The sequence below is a fragment of the Aquarana catesbeiana genome, linkage group LG02 (assembly GCF_042186555.1).
Source record: "Aquarana catesbeiana isolate 2022-GZ linkage group LG02, ASM4218655v1, whole genome shotgun sequence".
Taxonomy (NCBI): Eukaryota; Metazoa; Chordata; class Amphibia; order Anura; family Ranidae; genus Aquarana; species Aquarana catesbeiana.
This window is the reverse complement of record NC_133325.1, coordinates 301,781,761-301,806,437: the sequence shown is the minus strand read 5'-3', so window position 1 is coordinate 301,806,437 and position 24,677 is coordinate 301,781,761. Positions and strand designations below refer to the sequence as shown.

The following is a 24,677-nucleotide window of genomic DNA, read 5'->3' as shown; positions in this document are numbered from 1 at the left end:
CGCTACACCCCCTAGAGGGGAGGGCCCTCTGGTGAGTGCATTATTATTAATATATATATATATATATATATATATATATATATATATATATATATATATATATATATATATATATATATACATATACACACACACACACATACACACACATACACACACACCTCTTAATAATATTCCCTAGGAAGCACAAGTCACTTTGTTTTGCTGGGTTTTGTAGTTTCTTTGGAAGGAGGTTTTTTTCTGCTTTGATGGACTGATTTATCAATTTTTGGACTAGCTACTATTTACAGGATTTACACACGTCGTTAAGATTTTCACAACTGCATATGTCACTTTACTGCACAGAGTATTTATTTAGCTTAATATTACCAATTTTTTTTGCATTAAGGTAAATACGATATTGATTTGCATATGTCACTTTATGGAAAAATTGTTTTTTGCACAGAGATGACAGCATATCACTCAAAAGGAAAAACTGTTATATGTCACGTTATTGCATCCAGCATATATATTTATTATATCAGCGCAGAGGGTCTATATTGTTAATTGATTGTTCTATCAGGACTGTATAAAGCATGTCAGCCATGCCTCCCCTCTTCTTTACATAATTTATACAGAAACAAACACTCATGTAACTTGAATGTTCTTGTTTATGGCTAAAGCTAGGAAACAACTCTGGTCAGATTTTGCTTGCATAACGGACTATTGTCTGAAGTCAGTGACCAGCTTTATGGCTGTGGTTTGAAGTAAGATGATATAGGATGCAATGTGTTTTGTTATAGAACATTGTGTATAAATTACCTCATCATGAACGGATAGGATAGAATATTGCCCTATACCATTTAAAAACAAGTTTAATGGCTCTCATTTGGAAAGAGCATATCTCCTTGAGTTTCAGAGTGTATTTGTTTTTTCATTAAGGTGTCATCTCAGTTTTGCACATTATATCCTTTAGGTTTTGCAGTCTATCCTAATGTATTATACATATTTTTTCTGGAGAGATACAGCTTTAATTCAATAGCAAACTTGGATACATATATTTTTGTTTTCTTGGTTTTTATTGGGTATAAATGGTAAAAATAAAAAAATTAAACAAACATAGCATTTTCCTGTGATTTTTCGCACTCCAATGTTTACATAATTTGTGCATTCCCATAAATGTATCTCAAAATATAACCAATAAAATCTGCTGATTAAAATGACATCACATTAGTTTACATTTATGTAATGTAGTGGGATGGCAAAGCTCAAAGAAAATATAAGCAGTTTACTTTAATTTACCCCCCCCCCCAAAAAAAAAACGCTACATTGGGATGCAAGCAGTAAAAAAAATAAAAATAAAAAAATGGTTTGTATAAACTGCTAGCCTAACATTAACCACTTGAGCTCCGGAAGGTTTTACCCCCTTCATGATCAGGGCATTTTTTGCTATTCAGCACTATGCGGCTTTAACTGGGAGTGCTCCATCATGCAACACTATACGCATTTGAAATTTATATCTTTTTCACACAAATAGAGCTTTCTTTTGGTGGTATTTGATCACCACTAGGTCACCACCACTTTTTTATTGGTTTATTATACAAGTTAAAAAAAAAGAACGTAAATTTTGAAAAACAAAAAACAAAAAAAACAATTATTTCTTTTTGTTATAAAACATATCTAACTAAAAAAAAATCCAAATTTCTTCATTAATTTAGGCCAAAATGTATTCTGATACATTTCTTTAGTTATAAAAAGAAATCTCAGTAAGTGTATATTAATTGGTTTGTGTGAAAGTTATAGCACCTACAAATGATGGTGTATATACTGGAATTTATAGACACTATACTGGTAATTACGGTGATCAGCGGCTTATAGTTGGACTGTTTAGTGTAGAAAGCAGTCTGGTGCTAACAGACACTTGCTGGGAAGGACACTGATGTCGCTAGTGACACTAATACAGTGTAAAACTGTACTAATGACAATGGCTGGGAAGTGGCAATCAAGGGGGTACCTGTGTGCCTAACAAGTGTAGGGGCCGGTTGACACTAGTGCGATGCCAGACATTGCATATGATTCGCACTGCATTGCTGTGCAGATCACATGTCTGTGTGATACAAAGTGTATGGCTGAATTCGCATTACATTCGGACAAAACTCATGGAGGACCCTTTTTTTGGTCGCGCTAGATGTGGTGCGAATTTGCGCCACATCTAGTGTGAACCGAGAGTAATGTGTGTAATATGTGCTGTTTTTACTCACAGCTCTGGCTGTTTTTTCCTTCCTGCTTTTCAGGGAGGAGAAACAGCCAGATAGCTGTTCTGTGTACACAAAATTCTGAGTGTTTGTAAAAACAGAACTGATGCTTGCACAGTGAACACAAATGTCATCCACATTACCCATCATTATTGCAACCTGAGAATTAAATATAGATTTCTTGACAAGATGTGCCCTGACATCACTAAACTCAGGCCCCTCCCTAGATGGTGTCCTAATGACACTGAATGAGTTTTCCTCCATTACAGGGTTAAGGGTGAACTGGTCCAAGTCCTTGCTGTTCCCTATAGACCCTGGGGCCCACAATTAGGCTCTGCCAACACTCCAATTGCAATAGGTTGAGGAATTCAGATATCTGGGTATGAACATAACCCACCACGCTGAAGATTATGTTCACCTTAACCTTCTTCCTGTAGTCCAGTCCACCAAGGTCCAGCTGAAGGCATGGGAAAACCTACCTTTGTCCATGTTAGGATGTATAAATTTAATTAAAATTAAAGGTGCTTCCGAAATGTATGTACCTCTTTCGGAACCCAAAATCTTTTTTTGCCACTTTGAACCAGCTTTTCTCCTCATTTATATGGGGCCTGTGTCCCCCCAGATATACTATATACTAACCACATTAATGAGACCCACCTCCAGAGGTGGCCCAGCCCTTCTGAACAGCCATAAATATTTTCTGGCTACGCAGTTGGTGTCAGCTAGGTGGTGGCTATGTCCTGATCTCTCCAATACTGCTACGGTTCTGGAAGCGGCGGTGCTGAATTCCCTGGAGGCCCTCCAGCATCTTCTTTGAGGACTCAAGGCCCCCTTACCCTTTAACCCCATCCATGATTACTACTCTCAAGGCCTGGAATCTGGGTTTAACATTGGAGGATCGCTCTGGTGATACCATCTCCCCAAACACACCGTTGTGGTGTAATCCAAATCTATCCCATTTTTATACCCTATCGGATCCCCAGGCCAGGACTAAACAAAATATTAAGCTTATTTCTCACATAGTAGTAAATAACTCTAAGGCCCCTTGCTTCCCTCATTGATACTTCAAATGTCCCTCCCCTTTACCTACTCCGATATCTACAGGTGTCCCATGCCATCAGTAGCCAATTTCCAGGAGCCTCCTTGCGGTTGGAGCAGTCTGAGCGAGCATCTGCTCTGGAGTGCTTAAAAAAAAACCTGCCTCGGTACTATACACCCACCTCCTCTTGACCTCCCTCCCTGACCTCTGCACTCTTAGGCAGAGATGGACGAGGGACATCCCTGACATGGATGATGAGGATTGGGAGGACGTTTGGGATCTTCCCTTTCGTCACCTGGTTCTCTTAAGGGACATGCTCATACAGTTTAAAATTGTCTATAGGGCGTACTATACCCCTTATCGACTGCATAAAATGAACCCATCCATCTCTCAGGAATGCTGGCGACGTGACCACTCACCCGGAGACTTTACACATGTGTTCTGGGGTTGCCCCATTATCTCCAAATACTGGGGGAGGTGGATTCCATAGTAAATAAGATTGCCAAAATTTCTCTGTCACCAACCATGAATGTATGCTTATTGGGGTTGGTGGAGGAGCTGGTCCCTACAGTTCCAGAAAGGACTTTACTTAGCTTGTTCTTCTTTTAGGCTCGCAAAGCCATCACCATGTCCTGGCAAAAATCTGCATCTCCCTCTCTCACACTCTGGAAACACTTGATTAATGTTAATTTACCCCTGTAAAAAGACATATGCGAATAGGGGCTGTCCGATAAAATATGACTAAGTATGGTCCAAGTGGCTAGCCGATCCAACAACAGCCTCTATGATTGATAGATCATAATTATATAGGTCTCTGAGCTCCTTAGTGACATTTACCCACTTTTGGTTCGGGAACATCTCTTTTTTTGCCAGACATGCTAAGGTATCATGTAATAATCATTACGGAACAAGTCATGACATATTATCTCTGCGGACAACAGTAGCCCCATCTACTGAACTGACAAGATATTACCATTTACTGCCCCTGCGAGGGTATACTGTATTTTGTCCTATTATGCAGATTGTTTTGTTTTATGTTACACTTAATGCTTGAAAACACCAATAAAAAGATTTATAAAATAAATAAATAAATAAATAAATAAAAACAAAAACCTATAGATACAGCCACTATTACAAAAAAGTAAGAATGACAGATCTTACCGGGGAGTCTTCATCAGGATTACACCCATAGTCTTCACCTTCCCTCAAGTATTTTGCCCAATCAAAGGGCTCATCATCTTCTAGAATTAAACAACACAATACCTAGTGAGCTTTTTATTACTACAAGGCTGGATGGAAATCTGCATATGTCAGTGAAAATAATAAAATATTGCCTCCTTCCAGAGCCTGAAAAACAAGATTATCTGTGCTGAACGTCCAAATACTCCTTCCACAATGTAATTATATTAAATTAGCAGTCAAGTTCCACCCCTTTAGACTTTATATATGAAAAAAGAGAAGCTTGGCACACAAAACATTCACGAATGATAGTTTAGGATGGAGCAGCAGAACATCCAGTGGATGGGTTTACATGTGAAAACCAGTTCAAAGAATCATAAATATGTCCAGGTACCTGTTTGTTTTTTTCTTGGCTTTTCAACATAATCATGCTTGGATGGAGCGTCAGATAGGCACAGAAGAAGAGACAAGATGGCATAGTGGGCATCACTCTAGGAAAAGCAAAGTTCACGTTTAGTTAAATTTTTTAAGAAGATGCAATAAAGCAATCAAAAAAGTAGGTGAGATTTAAAATTCCCCAAATAAACAAAAGCAAAGCAAAGAAAAATGTCATTATATACACCACTGAGGAGATGTGGAAATAACCAACACAATATGAAGGAGGTTCACCTAGGATTGTATAAGACAAACCCATCTTCCTAAAGGAGGTTCACCTAGGATTGTATAAGACAAACCCATCTTCCTACAGCACAAAAAAAAAAAAAAAAAAAAAAAACGGTCTCTTCAGATTTTCTAATGCTGGGGATTGTCAATGCCTGTGTTTCCCAAGACAAGATAGCGGTTTGTGGTCTGCACTGTTTTATTAAAAAAACATGTAAAAATACACTGATATGGTGGAGGGAGTTCACTATACAGAAAAAACTCAGCAAGATAGTGTCCTAGTTCCATCCTACATAATCACGTCACTGTGGGTCGGAGCTAGGATGCCATCTTGCTGAGGTTTTTCTGTATAGTGAAAAAGCACTTTTACCCTGTCTGCTATGCGAGTGTATTTTTACAAGTTTTTAAATAAAATAGTGGATTGCGGTCTCTTGCCTTTTCTTTTTTATGACATTTATATTGGAAAGACTGATGATCAGTATGAAGAGTGGCCCTGGATGGAAGCTGCGATGCGTCTTTATGCTAAAAAGCAAGTTTGACCTCCTGTTAGTGGGGTCCATCAAACCAAGTGAGAGGACACCCAGAGAGGAACTTTGGTGGTGGGCACATCGGTGCTGTTTTCATTGGGAGATAAAGTGTGAATTCCTTACGCACATGGAAGAAAGTTGTTGCACTTTCTGAAGATTGAATGGTGTATGGGACTGTTATTATCATTTTGGACAATTTGCACATTTTTTTTATTTGGAATATACAGCGGGTAAAATAAGTATTGAGCACGTCACCATTTCTCTAGGTAAAATCATTTCTAAGGCTCCATGTACACTAGCAGCTCCTAAACTTGAATTTAGGAGATTTTGCCATAGCTCCTAAACTGAACTCCATAAAAGCCTATGTGTCCATGTACACATAGGCTTTAAGGATCATTTAGCAGCTGCTGAGGTTCAACCCCTAACCTCCATCCCCTGAACGCGGAAGAATCATGTTCAGGATAAGAAAGTTTTGACCGCCAGCCACAAAAACACGCAAAATCATGGTAAACATTTTGCCGTGTTTTCCCACGGCCAAAGTAGTTCAAGTGTACATGAAGCTTAAAAGGTACTACTGACATTACATTCTCACCACATGCAATCCATACATACAAAGAAACCAAATCAAGTAAGTTCAGAAATGAGGTTATGTGTAATAAAATGGAATGACACAGGGAAAAAGTATTAAACACGCTAACTGAAATCTATTTAATGCTTCGTACAAAATCATTTGTTGGTAGTGACAGCTTCAAGATGCCTCCTGTATGGAGAAACTAGTCGCATGCATTGCTCAAGTGTGATTTTGGCCCATTCTTCCACCCAAAGTCTTGAAATCTTGAAGGTTCTGTGGGCCTCTTCTATGAACTCTGATCTTTAGTTCTTTCCATAGATTTTCTATTGGATTCAAGTCAGGTGGTTGGCTGGGCCATTCTAGCAGCTTTATTTTCTCTTTAACCACTTCAGCCCCGGAAGGTTTTACCCCCTTCCTGACCAGAGCACTTTTTACAATTCGGCACTGCGTCGCTTTAACTGCTAATTGCGCGGTCATGCAATGCTGTACCCAAACGAAATTTGCGTCCTTTTCTTCCCACAAATAGAGCTTTCTTTTGATGGTATTTGATCACCTCTGCCGTTTTTATTTTTTGCGCTATACACGGAAAAAGACCGAAAATTTTGAAAAAAAATGATATTTTCTACTTTTTGTTCTAAAAAAAATCCAATAAACTCAATTTTAGTCATACATTTAGGCCAAAATGTATTCGGCCACATGTCTTTGGTAGAAAAAATGTCAATAAGTGTATATTTATTGGTTTGCGCAAAAGTTATAGCGCCTACAAACTAGGGTACATTTTCTGGAATTTACACAGCCTTTAATTTATGACTGCCTATGTCGTTTCTTGAGGTGCTAAAATGGCAGGGCAGTACAAAACCCCCACAAATGACCCCATTTTGGAAAGTAGACACCCCAAGGAATTTGCTGAGAGGCATGTTGAGCCCATTGAATATTCATTTTTTTTGTCCCAAGTGATTGAATAATGACAAAAAAAAAAAAAAAAATTACAAAAAGCTGTCACTAAATGATAAATTGCTCACACAGGCCATGGGCATATGTGGAATTGCACCCCAAAATACATTTAGCTGCTTCTCCTGAGTATGGGGATACCACATGTGTGGGACTTTTTGGGAGCCTAGCCGCGTACGGGGCCCCGAAAACCAATCACTGCCTTCAGGATTTCTAAGGGTGTACATTTTTGATTTTACTCCTCACTACCTATCACAGTTTCGGAGGCCATGGAATGCCCAGGTGGCACAAACCCCCCCCAAATGACCCCATTTTGGAAAGTAGACACCCCAAGCTATTTGCTGAGAGGCATGGTGAGTATTTTGCAGCTCTCATTTGTTTTTGAAAATAAAGAAAGACGAGAAAAAAAAATTTTTTTTTTCTTTTTTCAATTTTCAAAACTTTGTGACAAAAAGTGAGGTCTGCAAAATACTCACTATACCTCTCATCAAATAGCTTGGGGTGTCTACTTTCCAAAATGGGGTCATTTGGGGGGGTTTTTTGCCACCTGGGCATTCCATGGCCTCCGAAACTGTGATAGGCAGTGAAGAGTGAAATCAAAAATTTACGGCCTTAGAAAGCCTGAAGGCGGTGCTTGGTTTTCGGGGTCCCGTACGCGGCTAGGCTCCCAAAAAGTCTCACACATGTGGTATCCCCGTACTCAGGAGAAGCAACAGAATGTATTTTGGGGTGTAATTTCACATATTCCCATGGCATGTTTGAGCAATATATCATTTAGTGACAACTTTGCGCAAAAAAAAATAAAAAAAATAAAAAATTGTCTCTTTCCCGCAACTTGTGTCACAATATAAAATATTCCATGGACTCGACATGCCTCTCAGCAAATAGCTTGGGATGTCTACTTTCCAAAATGGGGTCATTTGGGGGGGTTTTGAACTGTCCTGGCATTTTATGCACAACATCTAGAAGCTTATGTCACACATCACCCACTCTTCTAACCATTTGAAGACAAAGCCCCTTCTGACACTTTTTGATTACATAAAAAAATAATTTTTTTTTGCAAGAAAATTACTTTGAACCCCCAAACATTATATATTTTTTTAAAGCAAATGCCCTACAGATTAAAATGGTGGGTGTTTCATTTTTTTTTTTCGCACAGTATTTGCGCAGCGATTTTTTTTGGGGAAAAAACACACTTTTTTAAATTTTAATGCACTAAAACACACTATATTGCCCAAATGTTTGATGAAATAAAAAAGATGATCTTAGGCCGAGTACATGGATACCAAACATGACATGCTTTAAAATTGCGCACAAACGTGCAGTGGCGACAAACTAAATACATTTTTAAAAGCCTTTAAAAGCCTTTACAGGTTACCACTTTAGATTTACAGAGGAGGTCTACTGCTAAAATTACTGCCCTCGATCTGACGTTCGCGGTGATACCTCACATGCATGGTGCAATTGCTGTTTACATTTGACGCCAGACCGACGCTTGCGTTCGCCTTAGCGCGAGAGCAGGGGGGACAGGGGTGCTTTTTTTTTTTTTTTTTTTTTTTTTCTTTATTATTATTATTTTTTTATCTTATTTTTAAACTGTTCCTTTCATTTTTTTTTTTTAAATCATTTTTATTGTTATCTCAGGGAATGTAAATATCCCCTATCATAGCAATAGGTAGTGACAGGTACTCTTTTTTGCAAAAATTGGGGTCTATTAGACCCTAGATTTCTCCTCTGCCCTCAAAGCATCTGACCACACCAAGATCGGTGTGATAAAATGCTTTCCCAATTTCCCAATGGCGCTGTTTACATCCGGCGAAATCTAAGTCATAAAATGCTCGTAGCTTCCGGTTTCTTAGGCCATAGAGATGTTTGGAGCCACTCTGGTCTCTGATCAGCTCTATGGTCAGCTGGCTGAATCACCGGCTGCATTCTCAGGTTCCCTGTTGAGACAGGAGATCCAGAGAAAAACACGGAAGACATTGGGGGGGGGGGGGGGGGGCATTCCCTCCCACTGCTTGTAAAAGCAGTCTAGAGGCTAATTAGCTGCTAGGATTGCTTTTACATGAAAGCCGATCGCTGGCTGAAAAGAATGATACCAAGATGATACCTAAACCTGCAGGCATCATTCTGGTATAACCACTCAAAGTCGTGAATGGCGTACCTGAAGACAAAAAAATGGTTAACAATAAAGCACAGTAAACGGTAAGGTATAAAAAATTGCATATCTGAAAAGCAAACATGATAAAACATAACAACAATAAAACATTGCAGAATAGAATACAGTAAAAAAAGAGCAGAACAATAGAGAGAGAATAGAGAGAGAGAGAGAACAATAAAACGACAACTATTTTTTTTTTTATTTTATATTTTTGTATGTGTTTTTTTTTTTTTACACTTTTTTTGTAACTAACTTTTATAACTGTAACCGGTTCCAGGTTCGGGTCTCTCAAAATGCGATGGCATCTTGGGAGACCCTGTGAAAGTGTGCCTAGTCTGTGGAATGCTGTACCCTACGCTAATACTCAACTAGTGTATGGTAGCGTTCAAAACATTCACCAATGCAAAGATCAGGATTGTCAGGACAGGAGGGACAATAATAGTGGGTGTCACGCCTATATCCGCGCTTGCTGCAGACACAACATCTTTTTTGGGGGGGTTCGTTGGGTAGGGGTACTCGGGAGGACATAAAGAAAATGCCTCTCATGCAGCCGACTGCATTTGGTTGGGGATGAGAATGGGGGAAGTACGGGCGCTGCAGAAGCGGTGGGTTCCCAATTAGGATTGGCGAATGCAGCAGGAAGGGCACTATGGGCACGACGGGCCTGTGTTTGTCTTTTTGGTGGCAGCGGGACACTACTTGTGCTTGCCACCTCACCAGCTTGAACTGCACTTATGGGACTCGCCACATCACCAAGTGTTACTGCAGTGCTGGTTTGACTATGACTGGGGTGTACTAGGCCGCTGGTGCTTGCCAGTTCACCAAAACGCTACAAAAAAAACTGTTAGCAATCGCAGGGATCAGGCCTGACTCTGCGAACGCTGCAGTTATGTGTTTAGTGTTTTGTAAGTGACAGTGATCGATCGATACTGCACTTGGGTGGGCTGGGCTGGGCCAAGCGGAGGGGCAAAACGCAGGTGCTAGCAGGTATCTGGGCTGATCCCGCTAACACTGCGTTTGTGGGAACCCTAAACTGCTGGGGACGCTAGTATAGATCTGATCAGATCAGATATTGATCCGATCAGATACTATACCACTAAGGGAGGTGTACGGTGCGTGTGTGGGTGTTAGCGGTACTGGCGCTAACCTGACGCTGCCTGGGGCTGGTGCTTGCCAGTTCACCAAAACGCTACCAAAAAAACTGTTAGCGATCGCAGGGATCAGGCCTGACTCTGCGAACGCTGCAGTTATGCGTTTAGTGTTTTGTAAGTGACAGTGATCGATCGATACTGCACTTGGGTGGGCTGGGCCGGGCGGAGGGGCAAAACGCAGGTGCTAGCAGGTATCTGGGCTGATCCCGCTAACACTGCGTGTTTGGGAACCCTAAACTGCTGGGGACGCTAGTATAGATCTGATCAGATCAGATATTGATCCGTTCAGATACTATACCACTAAGGGAGGTGTACGCTGCGTGCATGGGTGTTAGCGGTACTGGCGCTAACCTGACGCTGCCTGGGGCTGGTGCTTGCCAGTTCACCAAAACGCTACCAAGAAAACTGTTAGCGATCGCAGGGATCAGGCCTGACTCTGTGAACGCTGCAGTTATGCGTTTAGTGTTTTGTAAGTGACAGTAATCGATCGATACTGCACTTGGGTGGGCTGGGCTGGGCCGGGCAGAGGGGAAAAACGCAGGTGCTAGCGGGTATCTGGGCTGATCCCGCTAACACTGCGTTTTTGGGAACCCTAAACTGCTGGGGACACTAGTATAGATCTGATCGGATCAGATATTGATCCGTACAGATACTATACCACTAAGGGAGGCGTATGCTGCGCGCGTGGGTGTCAGCGGTACTGGCGCTAATCTGACGCTGCCTGGGGCGACGCACATCACCGCCGGGCGATCGGGGGGCTAAACCTTTATTCGGTAATAAACGGCGGGTGCCCTGACACTATAAAAAATAAACGAACTAACCAGCGTCACCTGTAACAGTTATACGGTGATCAGTGGTGAAAGGGTTAACTAGGGGGCAATCAAGGGGTTAAAACATTTATTAGGTAGTATATGGGGGTCCCTGTCGCTATAAAACGCTGACGGCGAACCTAAATATTTACCTCACTAACTAGCGTCACCAGCGACACTAATACAGCGATCAGAAAAATGATCGCTTAGTGACACTGGTGACAGGGGGTGATCAAGGGGTTAAAACTTTATTAGGGGGGGTTAGGGGGCTATCCTAGACCTAAAGGGGGGTAATACTCACTGCCCTAACACTGTAACTGTCACAAACTGACACTATGCAGTAATCAGAAAAAAAAAAAAAAAAAATACTGCTTGCTGTCAGTTTGTGACAGGGGGGGGGGTGATTGGGGGGGGGATCGGGGGTGTAAAGTATGCCTGGCATGTTCTACTGTGTGTGTGTGTGTGTTGTGCACTTACATGTCTTCTCTCCTCGGCGCTGGGACGTAAACTGCCAAAGCCGAGGAGAGATGACATCACATCCTCTGCCTGTGTGAAACTACACACAGGCAGGGGAGGATTCCGATTGGCTGGGAGCGATCGCGAGGGGGGGGGCCACGATCGGATGGTCTCCCCCTCGCCTCCCGACGCTCCCAGTCAAATGCCGACCGCCGCTGGCACCGGGGGGGGGGTCCGATCGGACCCCCCGCCCACGGGAGGCAGATCACGTACAGGTACGTGATTCTGCCTGCCCGTACCATTCTGCCGCCGTATATGTGCGTTAGGCGGTCGGCAAGTGGTTAAAAACCAATTTAGAGCTTCCTTGGCTTTGTGTTTGGGATCATTGTCTTGCTGAAATGCCCATCCTCATTTCATCTTCATCATCCTGGTAGAAAGCAGCAGATTTTTATCAAGAATGTCTTGGTACATTTTTCCATTCATCCTTCCTTCCTTCAATGACATAAAGTTTGCCAGTACCATATGCTGAAAAAAAGCCCCACACCTACCTCCAAACTTCACAGTTGGTATGGTGCTTTGGGGTGATGTGCAGTGCCATTTGACCTCCAAACATGGTGTGTATTATGGCATCCAAAGAGTTCAATTTTGGTCTCATCTGACTAGACTTCAAAGGCTTGTCTAAACGTTGCGAGGCAAACTTTCAATGAGCTTCAACATGCTTTTTCTTCAGCAATGAAGTCTTGAGTGGTGAGTGTGCATACAGGCCATGGCGGGTAAGTGCATTACTTATTGTTTTCTTTGAAACAATTGTATCTGCTAATTCCAGGTCTTTCTGAAGCTCTCCACAAGTGGTCCTTGGCTCTTGGACAACTCTTCTGATAATTCTTTTCACTCCACTGTCAGAAACCTTGCGAGGAACACCTGGTTGTGACTAGTTTATGGTGAAATTATGTTCTTTCTGCTTCTGGATTATGGCCCCAACAGTGCTCACTGGAACATTCAGAAGTTTAGAAATCCTTCGGTAACCAATGCCATCAGTATGTTTGGCAACAATAAGGTTGCAAAGGTCTTGAGAGAGCTCTGTGCTTTTACCCATCCTGAGATGTTTCTTGTGTGACACCTTTTTATAGGCCATCAGTTGAGACTGAACCAGCTGATATTAATTTGAGCTCACAAGGCGCAGGATTGCTTTCTAATTACTGATAGATTTCAGCTGGTGTCTTGGCTTTCCATGCTTTTTTTGCACCTCCCTTTCTTCATGTGTTCAATACTTTTTCCTTGTGTCATTCCATTTTAGTACACATAGCTTAATTTCTGAACTTATTTGTTTTGGTTTCTTGTATGTATCGATTGCATGTGTTGTTACCGACATGTGGTGAAAATGTCATGTCAATAGCATCTTTAGAAATATATTTACCTTGAAAAATGGTGACGTGTTCAATACTTATTTTACCCGCTGTATATTTCAAGGACTATATCTGCTATATACTGGCTCACATTGTTTATTTGCTTTTGTTACACACAGATTAAATTTTTAGGATACATATCACTTTGTTTAGATTGTATAATTTAGGGAGAGGATTATCAGGGCTGGGCTCAGCCCTTCCTTTTCTGAGCTGGCTGCTCAGCTGTCGACTAATTGCCAGCTCCTATCTCTCCACAATGACTCACCTGTTGATGATATCCTGCTCGTCAGTCCTGCCTACTTAAGCCGTCCAGCCCAGATGATCTCTGCCTTTGCCATGGTCACATCTCTATAGACGCTCTCCTGAGTTCCCGTTAAAGACTTGCTTGGCTGACATTCCTTCTGGCTCCAGATCCTGCTTGCTGCACTACTACGCTCATCTCTGGCTCCCTGATGTTTTGGCTTGTCTGACTATCCGTTCCGGCTTCTGAACTCTGGCTATATTTTGACTACATTCACTCTGTTTACCTTTTTTGATTATTATTAAACAAGTGAGATTTAACTGTACGTAACTGTAACTGTTTAATCTGTCTCAGTCTGATTCATGGTTTCTGAAAAGGATTTAAATACAGAGCGCTTCACTTATCATGCTAGGTATATATCTCAGCTATATACAGGATTATTTTGCACAGTACTCTTAATAATAAAACAAGCTCACCTTTGTTCCTTCAGTGTTTGGCAGAGGAAAGTTTAAAAATTCGTCTGTCAGCCTCTTCCAGCTTTCTGCTTTACTCAAATCAGAATTAATCACAAACTTTTCATACATCCTAAGAAAAAGAAAAACATTTATCAAAAATGGATACGTGCATCATGCTTATTTCAATGCCTCATAAAATAAAAAGTTACCCATCCAAAGTCCTGTGAATCTGGTGACTACTGACATCCAGATATCGATGAAATCTAAAAGAAAGAAAAAAAATTCTAGTTGGCGCAGTATTTATTTTTCAAAAACAGACAGGCTTTTTTTCCATAAACAATTATGTCTTGTTGTGAAATGGGAATACTATAAAGTGTCATCTGAGTGACAGTTGCTAGTTTGTACATTCAAGAGAGTGACACCCAGCAGCAGTCTCAGATATCTTGAATGTGAATCTTGAACACAGCAAAAGCTAGTCCATGGAAATCCAAGGTATTAGATGGGGAGACAAGAGCATTGGAGAATGTGGAGTTCCCCTTTAAAAGCAGAAGCTAGCCAAAGGAAATAATATGCATTAGAGGGGGTAGGTTAACCACTTTAGCCCCGGAAGATTTGGCTGCTCAATGACCAGGCCATTTTTTGCGATACGGCACTGCGTCGCTTTAACTGACAATTGCGCGGTCATGCGATGTTGTACCCAAACAAAATTGACGTCTTTTTTTCCCCCACAAATAGAGCTTTCTTTTGGTGGTATTTGATCATCTCTCCAGTTTTTATTTATTTGTGCTTTAAACAAAAAAAAGAGCGACAATTTTGAAAAAAAAAACAACACACATGTACATTTACAAACACACACACATCCCTGTTCTGCCTCTTGTGCCCACGATTGCACGTGGCCAGCGGTCATCGCGACTGCCGGTCAAGAGCATCGGCACCCCCCCCGCAGTGCAGCATGCACCTGCTATCCCCTTAAAGGAGGCGACGTACAGCTACGACGGTTCGCACGATCGTGCCAGTATAATGACAGCAGAAGGTCAGCAAGTGGTTAATGCCGGTTAGAGCTGAGGACTACGGCCGGAGAAATAGAGGAGAGGAGTGGGGGATTGCGTTCAGCCCTGCTAATAGTATATGTAAAAGCACTGACCGACAGGGAAACCCTAATGTCCTGCCAACCATGTTCACTTAAGGAGAGTTTCATGACTCACTTAATTTATAAAGGGATCATGGTGATCTGGTGAGCATTTTATCTACAGAATATTACCAAAAGTATTGAGACGCTTGCCTTTCCACGCACATGAACTTTAATGGCATCCCAGTCTTAGTCCGTAGAGTTCAATATTGAGTTGGCCCACCCTTTGCAGCTCTAACAGCTTCAACTCTTCTAGGACGGCTGTCCACAAGGTTTAGGAATGTTTGACCATTCTTCCAGAAGCGCATTTGTGAGGTCAGGCACTGATGTGGACGAAAAGGCCTGGCTCGCAGTCCCTGCTCCAATTCATCCCAAAGGTGTTTTATTGGGTTGAGGTCAGGACTCTGTGCAGGCCAGTCAAGTTCCTCCAACCCAAACTCACTCATCCATGTCTTTATGGACCTTGCTTTGTACACTGGTTCAAATCATTTGGTGGAGGGGGGATTATGGTGTGGGGTTGTTTTTCAAAGGTTAGTTCCAGTGGAGGGAACTCTTAATGCATCAAGATACCAAGACATTTTGGACAATTTCATGCTCCCAACTTTGTGGGAACAGTTTGGGGATGGCCCCTTCCTGTTCCAACATGACTGCACACCAGTGCACAAAGAAAGGTCCATGAAGACATGGATGAGCAAGTTTGAGTGGAGACTGTGAGCCAGACCTTCTTGTCATCAGTGTCTGACCGCACAAATGCGTTTCTGGAAGAATGGTCAAACATTCCCATAGACACTTCTAAATCTTGTGGACAGCCTTCCCAGAAGAGCTGAAGCTGTTATAGCTGCAAAGGGTGGGCCGACTCAATATTGAACCCTACGGACTAAGACTGGAATGCCATTAAAGTTCATGTGTGTGTAAAGGCAGGTGTCCCAATACTTTTGGTAATACAGTGTATTTATACCACACAGGGCACAGAGGTGGAGATACAGTTGGAAATTTGCGAATTTGAACATGGACTGTCTTTCTTTTTAACTAGTGATGACTATTTTTTGTTTTGTGGACTTATTTTTTACCGACTGGAATAATTTTGCACTTTATTTTGCGCAATATTCATGATAATATTATTATTTTATTTGATATAGCACTAGTATATATATACAGTTTTGCTGATGAGCCCCTTTCACATCAGTGGATCGATTGGGTCCCCCTGTCCAATTTTCAGGCAGGCCTGATCAGACCACCCATTGTTCTCAATGAGGTGGCACATGTTAGCGGACACGTGTCCCATGTCACCTGCTAGAGTCCTATAAGATAAAAATAGACATATAGAGATACATTTACCATCCACCCGGCGGATCGGATGACAATCGGATGGAAACAGACATGTAGTCTGTTTCCATCCAACCACCCCAAAGAGAGCAGCGGGCTGTGTTTCCCGCTGAGCAGGCGGATCCCGCCCCATGTAAAAGGGGCCTAAACTGTTATTTTCCAGCAGCTGTGGGTAAAAGAGGGGGAGTTGTGTTGTTTAGTGCAGGGACTAATATTTATATAAAATAACACCTGATAATAATAATAATGACGGTCCTTGTTTAGGCTTTTCAGTTATAGTGGGGTAACACCCTGCCTCGGTCACCTAACTGGGCTCCTGCACTGTGACCCTTTTATGTAGGTTACAAGCATTGATTCATTTTAAGACCCCTTTCACACTGGGGTGCTTTGCAGGTGCTACAGCGCTACAAATAGCGCCTGCAAAGCGCCCTGAAAGTGTTGTGCTGTAAAGCGCCCTGCTGTGTCTCCAATGTGAAAGACCCAACGGCTTTCACACTGGAGCAGTGCGCTGGCAGGACGGTAAAAAAAGTCCTGCTAGCAGCATCTTTGGAGCGGTGAAGGAGCAGTGTATACACCGCTCCTGCCTATTGAAATCAATGGGGCAGCGTGGCTACACCGCCGGCATAGCACTGCTGCAGTAAGCGATTTGCAGTGGTTTTAACCTTTTCTCGGCCGCTAGCGGGGGGGGGGGGTGTGTAAATGCGCCCTGCTAGCAGCCGAATACCACCGCAAATACGATGGTAAAAATAGCGGCGCTTTACCGCCCCCCACCCCAGTGTGAAAGGGGCCCAAAGCTAAACTCTGGGATAAGGAAATATTGTCTAACTACAAGAGGTGGGTGTTTTTTTTTTTACTTAAATCTTGGTATACATTGTGTATTTTTTCCAGATCTGTCCAATAATCCAGATTTAATCTCATCTCTATGTAGGAGCATCCTGTAATAAAGAGCGGTCACTGCTGCTCTGTTCTCCTAGTGCAAGGTGACTGGTCTTGTCTGACAACAGAGAATGCATCCAGCGCCTTGAGGCGATTCAGTTCACATTTGCAGCGCTTTACAAATCATTCATTCATTCATTCATTCATTCATTCCATCCCCTCTTGTAGTTTTCTGCAGGCAGTCTGTAGTGAGTGGTCCTGCTGGGTCCCTCTGCCAGCTCCAGGTTATGTACAAGCCTATTTTACAAGGCAATCTCTGGGTTTGCAAAGGCATTAGGAACACAGATAGTAGACTTATCTCCTTTGTGGCTTACTTTCAGTTACTTTTGTGTTTACAAAAAAACTAGCATTTTACCACAATGCACTGCAACACATATATACACAGCACTGTGGGGTGAGTGAAGCACTTAGAAAACCATGACTACAGTGCCGAAAAAAATTATCCCTGCTGTTGTATTTAGCAGGCAGTAATGGTGGGGGCTTTTCGGGGTTAAAACAGGTGGTGAGTGGGCGATATATCACCTGTCAAACATCTCTTAAAAAGGCATCCACCACAGATCACTCTTCAGAGGGCAAAACTTGTGTAAACAAGCCTTAGGGCCAGTTCACACCACATGCAGTCCAGTGCGGGGTTTTTTTCCTGCATGAAAAACGCATGAAAAGTAGGTTATATGGTTTCCAATGGCATAGTTCACACCAGGGCGGTCAGCTCTAGGGTCTTCTAGTTCAAGAAAAAATAAGTAGAACATTCTGCATTTTTCCTGCACTGGATCTCAGCCTTTTCCTGCCTAGAAGACCCCACCTCTCTCCATAAAGACCTGTCATGCCCTATTCCTGTTATAAGGAATGTTTACATTCTTTTTAATAGGAATAAAAGTGATAAAGAAACAACTTAAAGTGTAAAAAAAAAAAGAGAATAAAAAAAAGAAACCGCCCCAGTCCCAGCGTGCTTGCACGCAGAAGCGAACGCATATATATGTTGCACCCACATATGTAAACAGCATTCAAACTACACATGCGATGTATCACCACGAACGTTAGAGCGAGAGCAATACATTTTATTGCAAGACCTCCTCTGTAACTCTAAACAGGTAACCTGTAAAAAAATGTCAAGGGTCGCCTGTGGTACTGAAGTTTGGCGCCATAAGTGCGTGCAATTTTAAAGCGTGACATGTTAGGTATCTATTTACTCTGCGTAACATCATCTTTCATAGTATACAAAAAAATTGGGCTAACTTTACTGTTTTGGGGTTTTTTTTTTTTTTTTTTTTTTTCGTGAAATAGTTTTTTTTCACAAAAAGAAATATATGTGAAAATTTGCTGCACAAATACCATGGAAAATAAACCGTCATTTTATTCCCTAGGGTCTCTGCTAAAAAAACATATATATATGTTTTGGGGGTTCTGAGTAATTTTCTAGCTAAAAAATGATGATTTTTACATGTAGGACAGAAATGTCAGAATAGGCTCGGTATGGAGGTGGTTAAGAATCTATACTTGTGTTCTGCTGACATGGACTATTTAAAGCAGCACTCCCTAAACTGTGGCCCTTTGCTTGCCTTTATACAGTCCTTGAGGCATTAGTCCTGTCACTGACACCAACAATGGGGCCCCATTCCTGTCACTGACACCAACAATGGGGCCCCATTCCTGTCACCGACACCAACAATGGGGCCCCATTCCTGTCACCGACACCAACAATGGGGCCCCATTCCTGTCACTGTCACCAACAATGGGGCCCCATTCCTGTCACTGACACCAACAATGGGGCCCCATTCCTGTCACTGTCACCAACAATGGGGCCCCATTCCTGTCACTGACACCAACAATGGGGCCCCATTCCTGTCACCGACACCAACAATGGGGCCCCATTCCTGTCACCGACACCAACAATGGGGCCCCATTCCTGTCACTGACACCAACAATGGGGCCCCATTCCTGTCACCGACACCAACAATGGGGCCCCATTCCTGTCACTGACACCAACAATGGGGCCCCATTCCTGTCACTGACACCAACAATGGGGCCCCATTCCTGTCACCGACACCAACAATGGGGCCCCATTCCTGTCACTGACACCAACAATGGGGCCCCATTCCTGTCACCGACACCAACAATGGGGCCCCATTCCTGTCACCGACACCAACAATGGGGCCCCATTCCTGTCACTGACACCAACAATGGGGCCCCATTCCTGTCACTGTCACCAACAATGGGGCCCCATTCCTGTCACTGACACCAACAATGGGGCCCCATTCCTGTCACCGACACCAACAATGGGGCGCTATTCCTGTCACCGACACCAACAATGGGGCCCCATTCCTGTCACTGACACCAACAATGGGGCCCCATTCCTGTCACTGACACCAACAATGGGGCCCCATTCCTGTCACTGACACCAACAATGGGGCCCCATTCCTGTCACTGACACCAACAATGGGGCCCCATTCCTGTCACCGACACCAACAATGGGGCCCCATTCCTGTCACTGACACCAACAATGGGGCCCTATTCCTGTTACTGACACCAATGAGAATGCTGCTAGAAGTCATAGAGTGCTAATGTATATGACACCTGAAGTTGGACAAGGCGTACTGCAGACCCAGCTGAAAGTTCTTGTCGCTGTCATCGTGCAGTCCGCTCACACAGGACACCAGCTCCTTCACATCCCTCTCCTGCTCCTTCTCAAAGCGGGTCCAATGCGCCATGACACCTCCGCAGCCCGGCAACCATCACCTAGCCATCCATTGGATACCGTCGGGCCAATTAGGAGCCGCTGGCATGTTAACCCCCACACTGCCGGAGCAGGAGTCCTATTCGCTGATGCTAAAGTACGTGATGAGTGTGAAAGGGCACGGAAAACCGGAAGCGGACGTGACGTTTTAAAGATAGGGAAATGCAGTAAGCTGGAGACTAAAAGCTCTGGCTCCATCTGCTGGTAAGAAATAAGAATTGACACCACGAAAGGAGAACGTTAAAGGGGAAGTAAAAGGGAAAGCCCAGGGAATTTCAGCCAGTCACTACTGCAATGAAACTCCCCACCCGCCTGTGGTTTTTTTTTTTTTTTTTAACTCTTAATTTTTCCACTAAGTTATCCTAACCCCCCCCCCCCCAAAAAAGTATATGCCCAGCAAATTAATCATTGTTGAAATTAAGCATGCGGTAATCCACTGCGCCAGTGCTGCACACCTGGTCCTGTGCTGCCATCTTGCTTTCTTTCGTCATTAGGAGCCATCAGTCTTCTCCTGGTTCTTTCAGCCAGCTCCCTGGTGATGTGGTGCCAGATCCTTCCTCCAGCCACTGTGTGGAAGCTAATGCCTTCTGGGATAGGTGATGTCAGAGCTCCCAACTGTCCCTGATTTCGAGGGACTGTCCCTGATTTGGAGCAATGTCCCTCTGTCCCTCATTTGTCTCTCATTTTGGTCTGATCCATATACATGTATATAAAATGCACTTTTTATCTATCAAAAAGTGTTTCCCAGTGCTAAACCTTTCATCTGATTTCTAAATTGCTGCATTTAAAAGTCAATATAAAGGAATAGTACCCGTAAAAAAACCCTTGTGGATTTAATTAACCTTTTTTTAAATTAATTCTCCTTTAAGGGGGCGTGTCCTATGCCTACATACGTTTGCTAGTAGGTGTCCCTCATTCCCATCTCAAAATGTTGGGAGGTGTGGGAATGTCCCTGATTGGAACAAAGTCCCTCTGTCCCTCTTTCCTCCTCATTTGTTCCTCATTTTGGTCTAAATTATATAGGATACAAAATAAGGCAGTACTGAGTATTAGCAGGGAGGCAGACTTTTTAGGCTAAGAAACAGTGGAGAAGATATAGCAGTATAAAAAATATAAATTTATTGAAAAATACAAATATCTAAAAAACAATGACAATTGTAACATATAGCATCTATGATTATTGTGCAGTGAGCCCTTGTATGTCTACGCGTTTCACCGTTAGGCTTCCTCAGGACACGGCCAAGGTTCACAGATGAGACAGAGAAGGGAATATGTCTCTCTATCTTAAATTGGAATGCAAAATCATGCAAGTCACGGTAGCATGAGAAAGTTCAATCAGCAGTAAGAAAGTATATTAGATATAGCTAAATATCTCAGCAGGGGCATGTAAACAATATTCCTAATTAAGGGAGCAGCCATTAGAGGGAGGAGGGCCAACACCGGATGCACCACTTAGATCCTGGATTTAGTATCAGCAATGCTGAAGGCTCAATACAATCCCATCGCTGCATATTCAGGATACAAATAATCCAGCGTGCCCCTGGGAGACAACAATACACTGCACGTGCATTGTTTACATGCATTGTTTACATGCCCCTGCTGAGATATTTAGCTATATCTAATATACTTTCTTACTGCTGATTGAACTTTCTCATGCTACCGTGACTTGCATGATTTTGCATTCCAATTCAAGATAGAGAGACATATTCCCTTCTCTAATTATTTGTAAGTGGATCCGCGCTTCAGGATATTTTAGCAACTGCTGCCCCCCTCAATAAATAGGGAACACCTCCGTGTAACCCCAAGAGATTGAAATCAAAAGTAGGGAGTGGCGCTGTGCTATAAAGAGGGAATGTCGGTATCTAATAATCCTACTAGTTAAAGTGACTAGTGTATCTGTGTAAAGATTCAATCCTCTCACAAATATAAATTAACAATGTGATATTGAGTAGGTGCAAATTAATGATATAAAAATTGTTTTAAAATTAGATGCAATAGTGTGTATTTCACATATAAAGTGATAAATATTCCTTAGTGTAAAAAATTATGAACTATATATAAATATATTGGTGCAGTCATGATCCCATCTACTCAATAAGAGAGAGAGGTCATGGAATATAAGCGCTAATTGCTTTGTGATATTCCGTCTCGTATAAATCAACCTCCTATATATAACAAAAATGACTGGTGCAAAATTAAAAAATATATATTTTAGTATATCAACCCCTATAAAGTGATGTGTGAAAATCCTAAAAAAACTCAGATAATATATTGCATATTCTATAATAAATCTAAATAGACTGAAAGAGTATCTGATATATTTTTGTAATAAATCCTCAGCCGAAGAAAAAAAGTCCCATATAATGTGCAGCAGCAAGTGTTCATAAAGTGATATATTGTGTCTTCCAACCGAATTCTTCCTTTCAAAAAATAAAAAACATGCAGTAGTTCTTAACAGTCTCCCCCCGATATGATTGCACTCACTGGAGCGCTATACCCCTGCAGGGGTATGAGCATGAGATGTTGTTTCCCAGGTTCTGATGTCCTTCCGAAACCTCAGGTATCGATGTCCTTCCAATATCAAATGGCTCAATCTGGGTCATCCACCCATAGGAAGGGGGTACGTAGGGGGGAGGATACGCTGTCCCTTATTCCAATCCAGTCCCAGTCGGACATCCACTTTAGTATGTTATATAAAAATAAAAATGATCCACATAGCGTAACTCCGTATTGGTAACTTTATTTGTAAATGCTGATAAAAAATCCAAGGAGTACAAACAGAATCCAAGGAATGGTGTTTAAAATAAGAAGCGCATAAGCTCTCTTACTCTACTCATATAATACTAGTATATAAGGAGTATAAGGAGTATATAAGAGATTACGCCCAGAGATTGAATTCTACCGTCGCTATATAGATGTCGTAATCATCGTGTGGAGAGGTACGGCAGACTCCTTTCAGGAATTCTTGAGGATGATGAACCAGAACCAATACGGCATCTCTTTCAGTGGGAAATGCGATCCCCAAAAAATAGATTACTTATATGTGCAGATTTACAAGGAGAACAATGAATTACACACTAGGACTTTTTTCAAAACAACGGATCGCAATGGCTACATTCCAACATCTAGTTGCCACCACCCCAAGTGGAAGGAGAATATTCCGAAAGGTCAACTGATGAGGTTACAAAGAAACTGCTATAAGATAGATGACTATTACACACAAGCTGACACTGATCAAGAAATGTATTGATAAAGGGTACCAAAAAGAACCCCTAATTAGGCAGATGATGGAAATAGGAGGTCTGGATCGGGATTCCCTATTGAGAAAAAAGGAGAAAGATAACAACTCCTCCGGGATGGATATGGCTTTTATTACCGGATTCAATAACCAATATCATTCGGTCGAACATATAATCAGGAAATATTGGCCAATTTTAAAATCCGACAGAGTTCTGGCAGAGATACTTTCAAAAAAGCCAAGATTTATTTACAAAAAAGGCTCCCAATTTGAGGAACCAGCTGGTACACAATGTGATCGACCCACTTAAAACGGTCAGATTGTTCCCTGAGATGAAAGGCTTCTATAGATGTCAAAAATGCCTGCCCTGTCGGGTGAGCAAAAAACAGCCAAAGAAAAAAATCATCTTTTAAATCTAGATCTGGGAGAGAGTACCAAATCAGGGAATTAATTACTTGTGAAAGTACTCACGTCACATATGTGATCGAATGTCCCTGCCGGTTACAATATGTGGGAAGAACCACCAGGCCTCTCTGTGTCAGGATCAGAGAACACATTAATAATATTAAAAAGGCTTTCCAAAACTACCTTATTTTGTATCCTCAATGATTTATGGACGTGGCTCATTTTTGGTGCACTCTCCTCTCTTTTTTTTGTGTTTTATCTTTCAAAATGTGTTTCCCAGTTATAGATCGTCAGTACCAGGGCTTTCCAGTTACAGGAAAAAAGTAGCACATGCTGCATTTTTCCTGCACTGGACTCTACTGGAAGGCGGTAAAATGCATCAAAAATGCACCAGAATGCACTGGAATGCATCAAAAACTCACCAGACCCCAGTACAGTGCAAAAACAAAACATAAAAAAATAAGAAAAAAAGCATCTGAAATGCATCTGGAATTGCATCAAAAACGCACCAGAATGCACCAAAAACACGTTAAAAAACATGCATGCAGAGATGCATCCAGAATGGATCTGGAGTGCGTTTTTGTGGTGTGAACCGACCCTTTAGGGAGCAAGGCGGGGGGGTCCTATGCCTACATACTTTAGCTAATAGGTGTTCCTCGTTCCCATCTCATAAAGTTGGGAGGTATGGTGATGTGGTTAGCTTTTTTAGATTGTGGATGGAGGAAAATTACGACAGTGCAAAGCTTTTTTTTGTGTGTGTCTAAAGATCCTCTTCGATACAAAGTAACTTTTATGTGACTTTCGCATTTTACATGCTTGTTCCGTATTTTTCTATTGTATTATATATAGTGGTTTGTTTAAGAGCCACTAGGGGGAGTACACACTCAATTTTCAGTCACTCTCAGAAACGTGAACCTGCAAAAGCAGTGATGATCAACTCAGTACTTACGCGTCTATTTCATAAACCACGATAACACACTGCATTTTACCACAACAAACATTACCTTGTGGTAGATATGCTTTGCAGTTCTGCGCAACACACTAACATACATTGCGGTGCACTGTCAAA

At 42.1% G+C, this 24,677-nt stretch overlaps 1 protein-coding gene across 1 annotated transcript in view; it reads right to left on the bottom strand.

The window, feature by feature from the left end:
* Window positions 1–20,124, bottom strand: part of TUBGCP5 (tubulin gamma complex component 5) — a 69,683-nt gene extending 49,559 nt beyond the window's left edge. The window contains exons 1-5 of the mRNA XM_073614607.1: window positions 19,806–20,124; window positions 14,050–14,103; window positions 13,862–13,970; window positions 4,847–4,943; window positions 4,435–4,514 (exon numbers count right to left, since the gene is read on the bottom strand). Coding sequence (XP_073470708.1) covers window positions 4,435–4,514; window positions 4,847–4,943; window positions 13,862–13,970; window positions 14,050–14,103; window positions 19,806–19,939 — 474 coding nt within the window. The 5' untranslated portion in view covers window positions 19,940–20,124. The remainder of the gene's footprint in view (window positions 1–4,434; window positions 4,515–4,846; window positions 4,944–13,861; window positions 13,971–14,049; window positions 14,104–19,805) is intronic.
* Window positions 20,125–24,677: the final 4,553 nt, after the last annotated feature.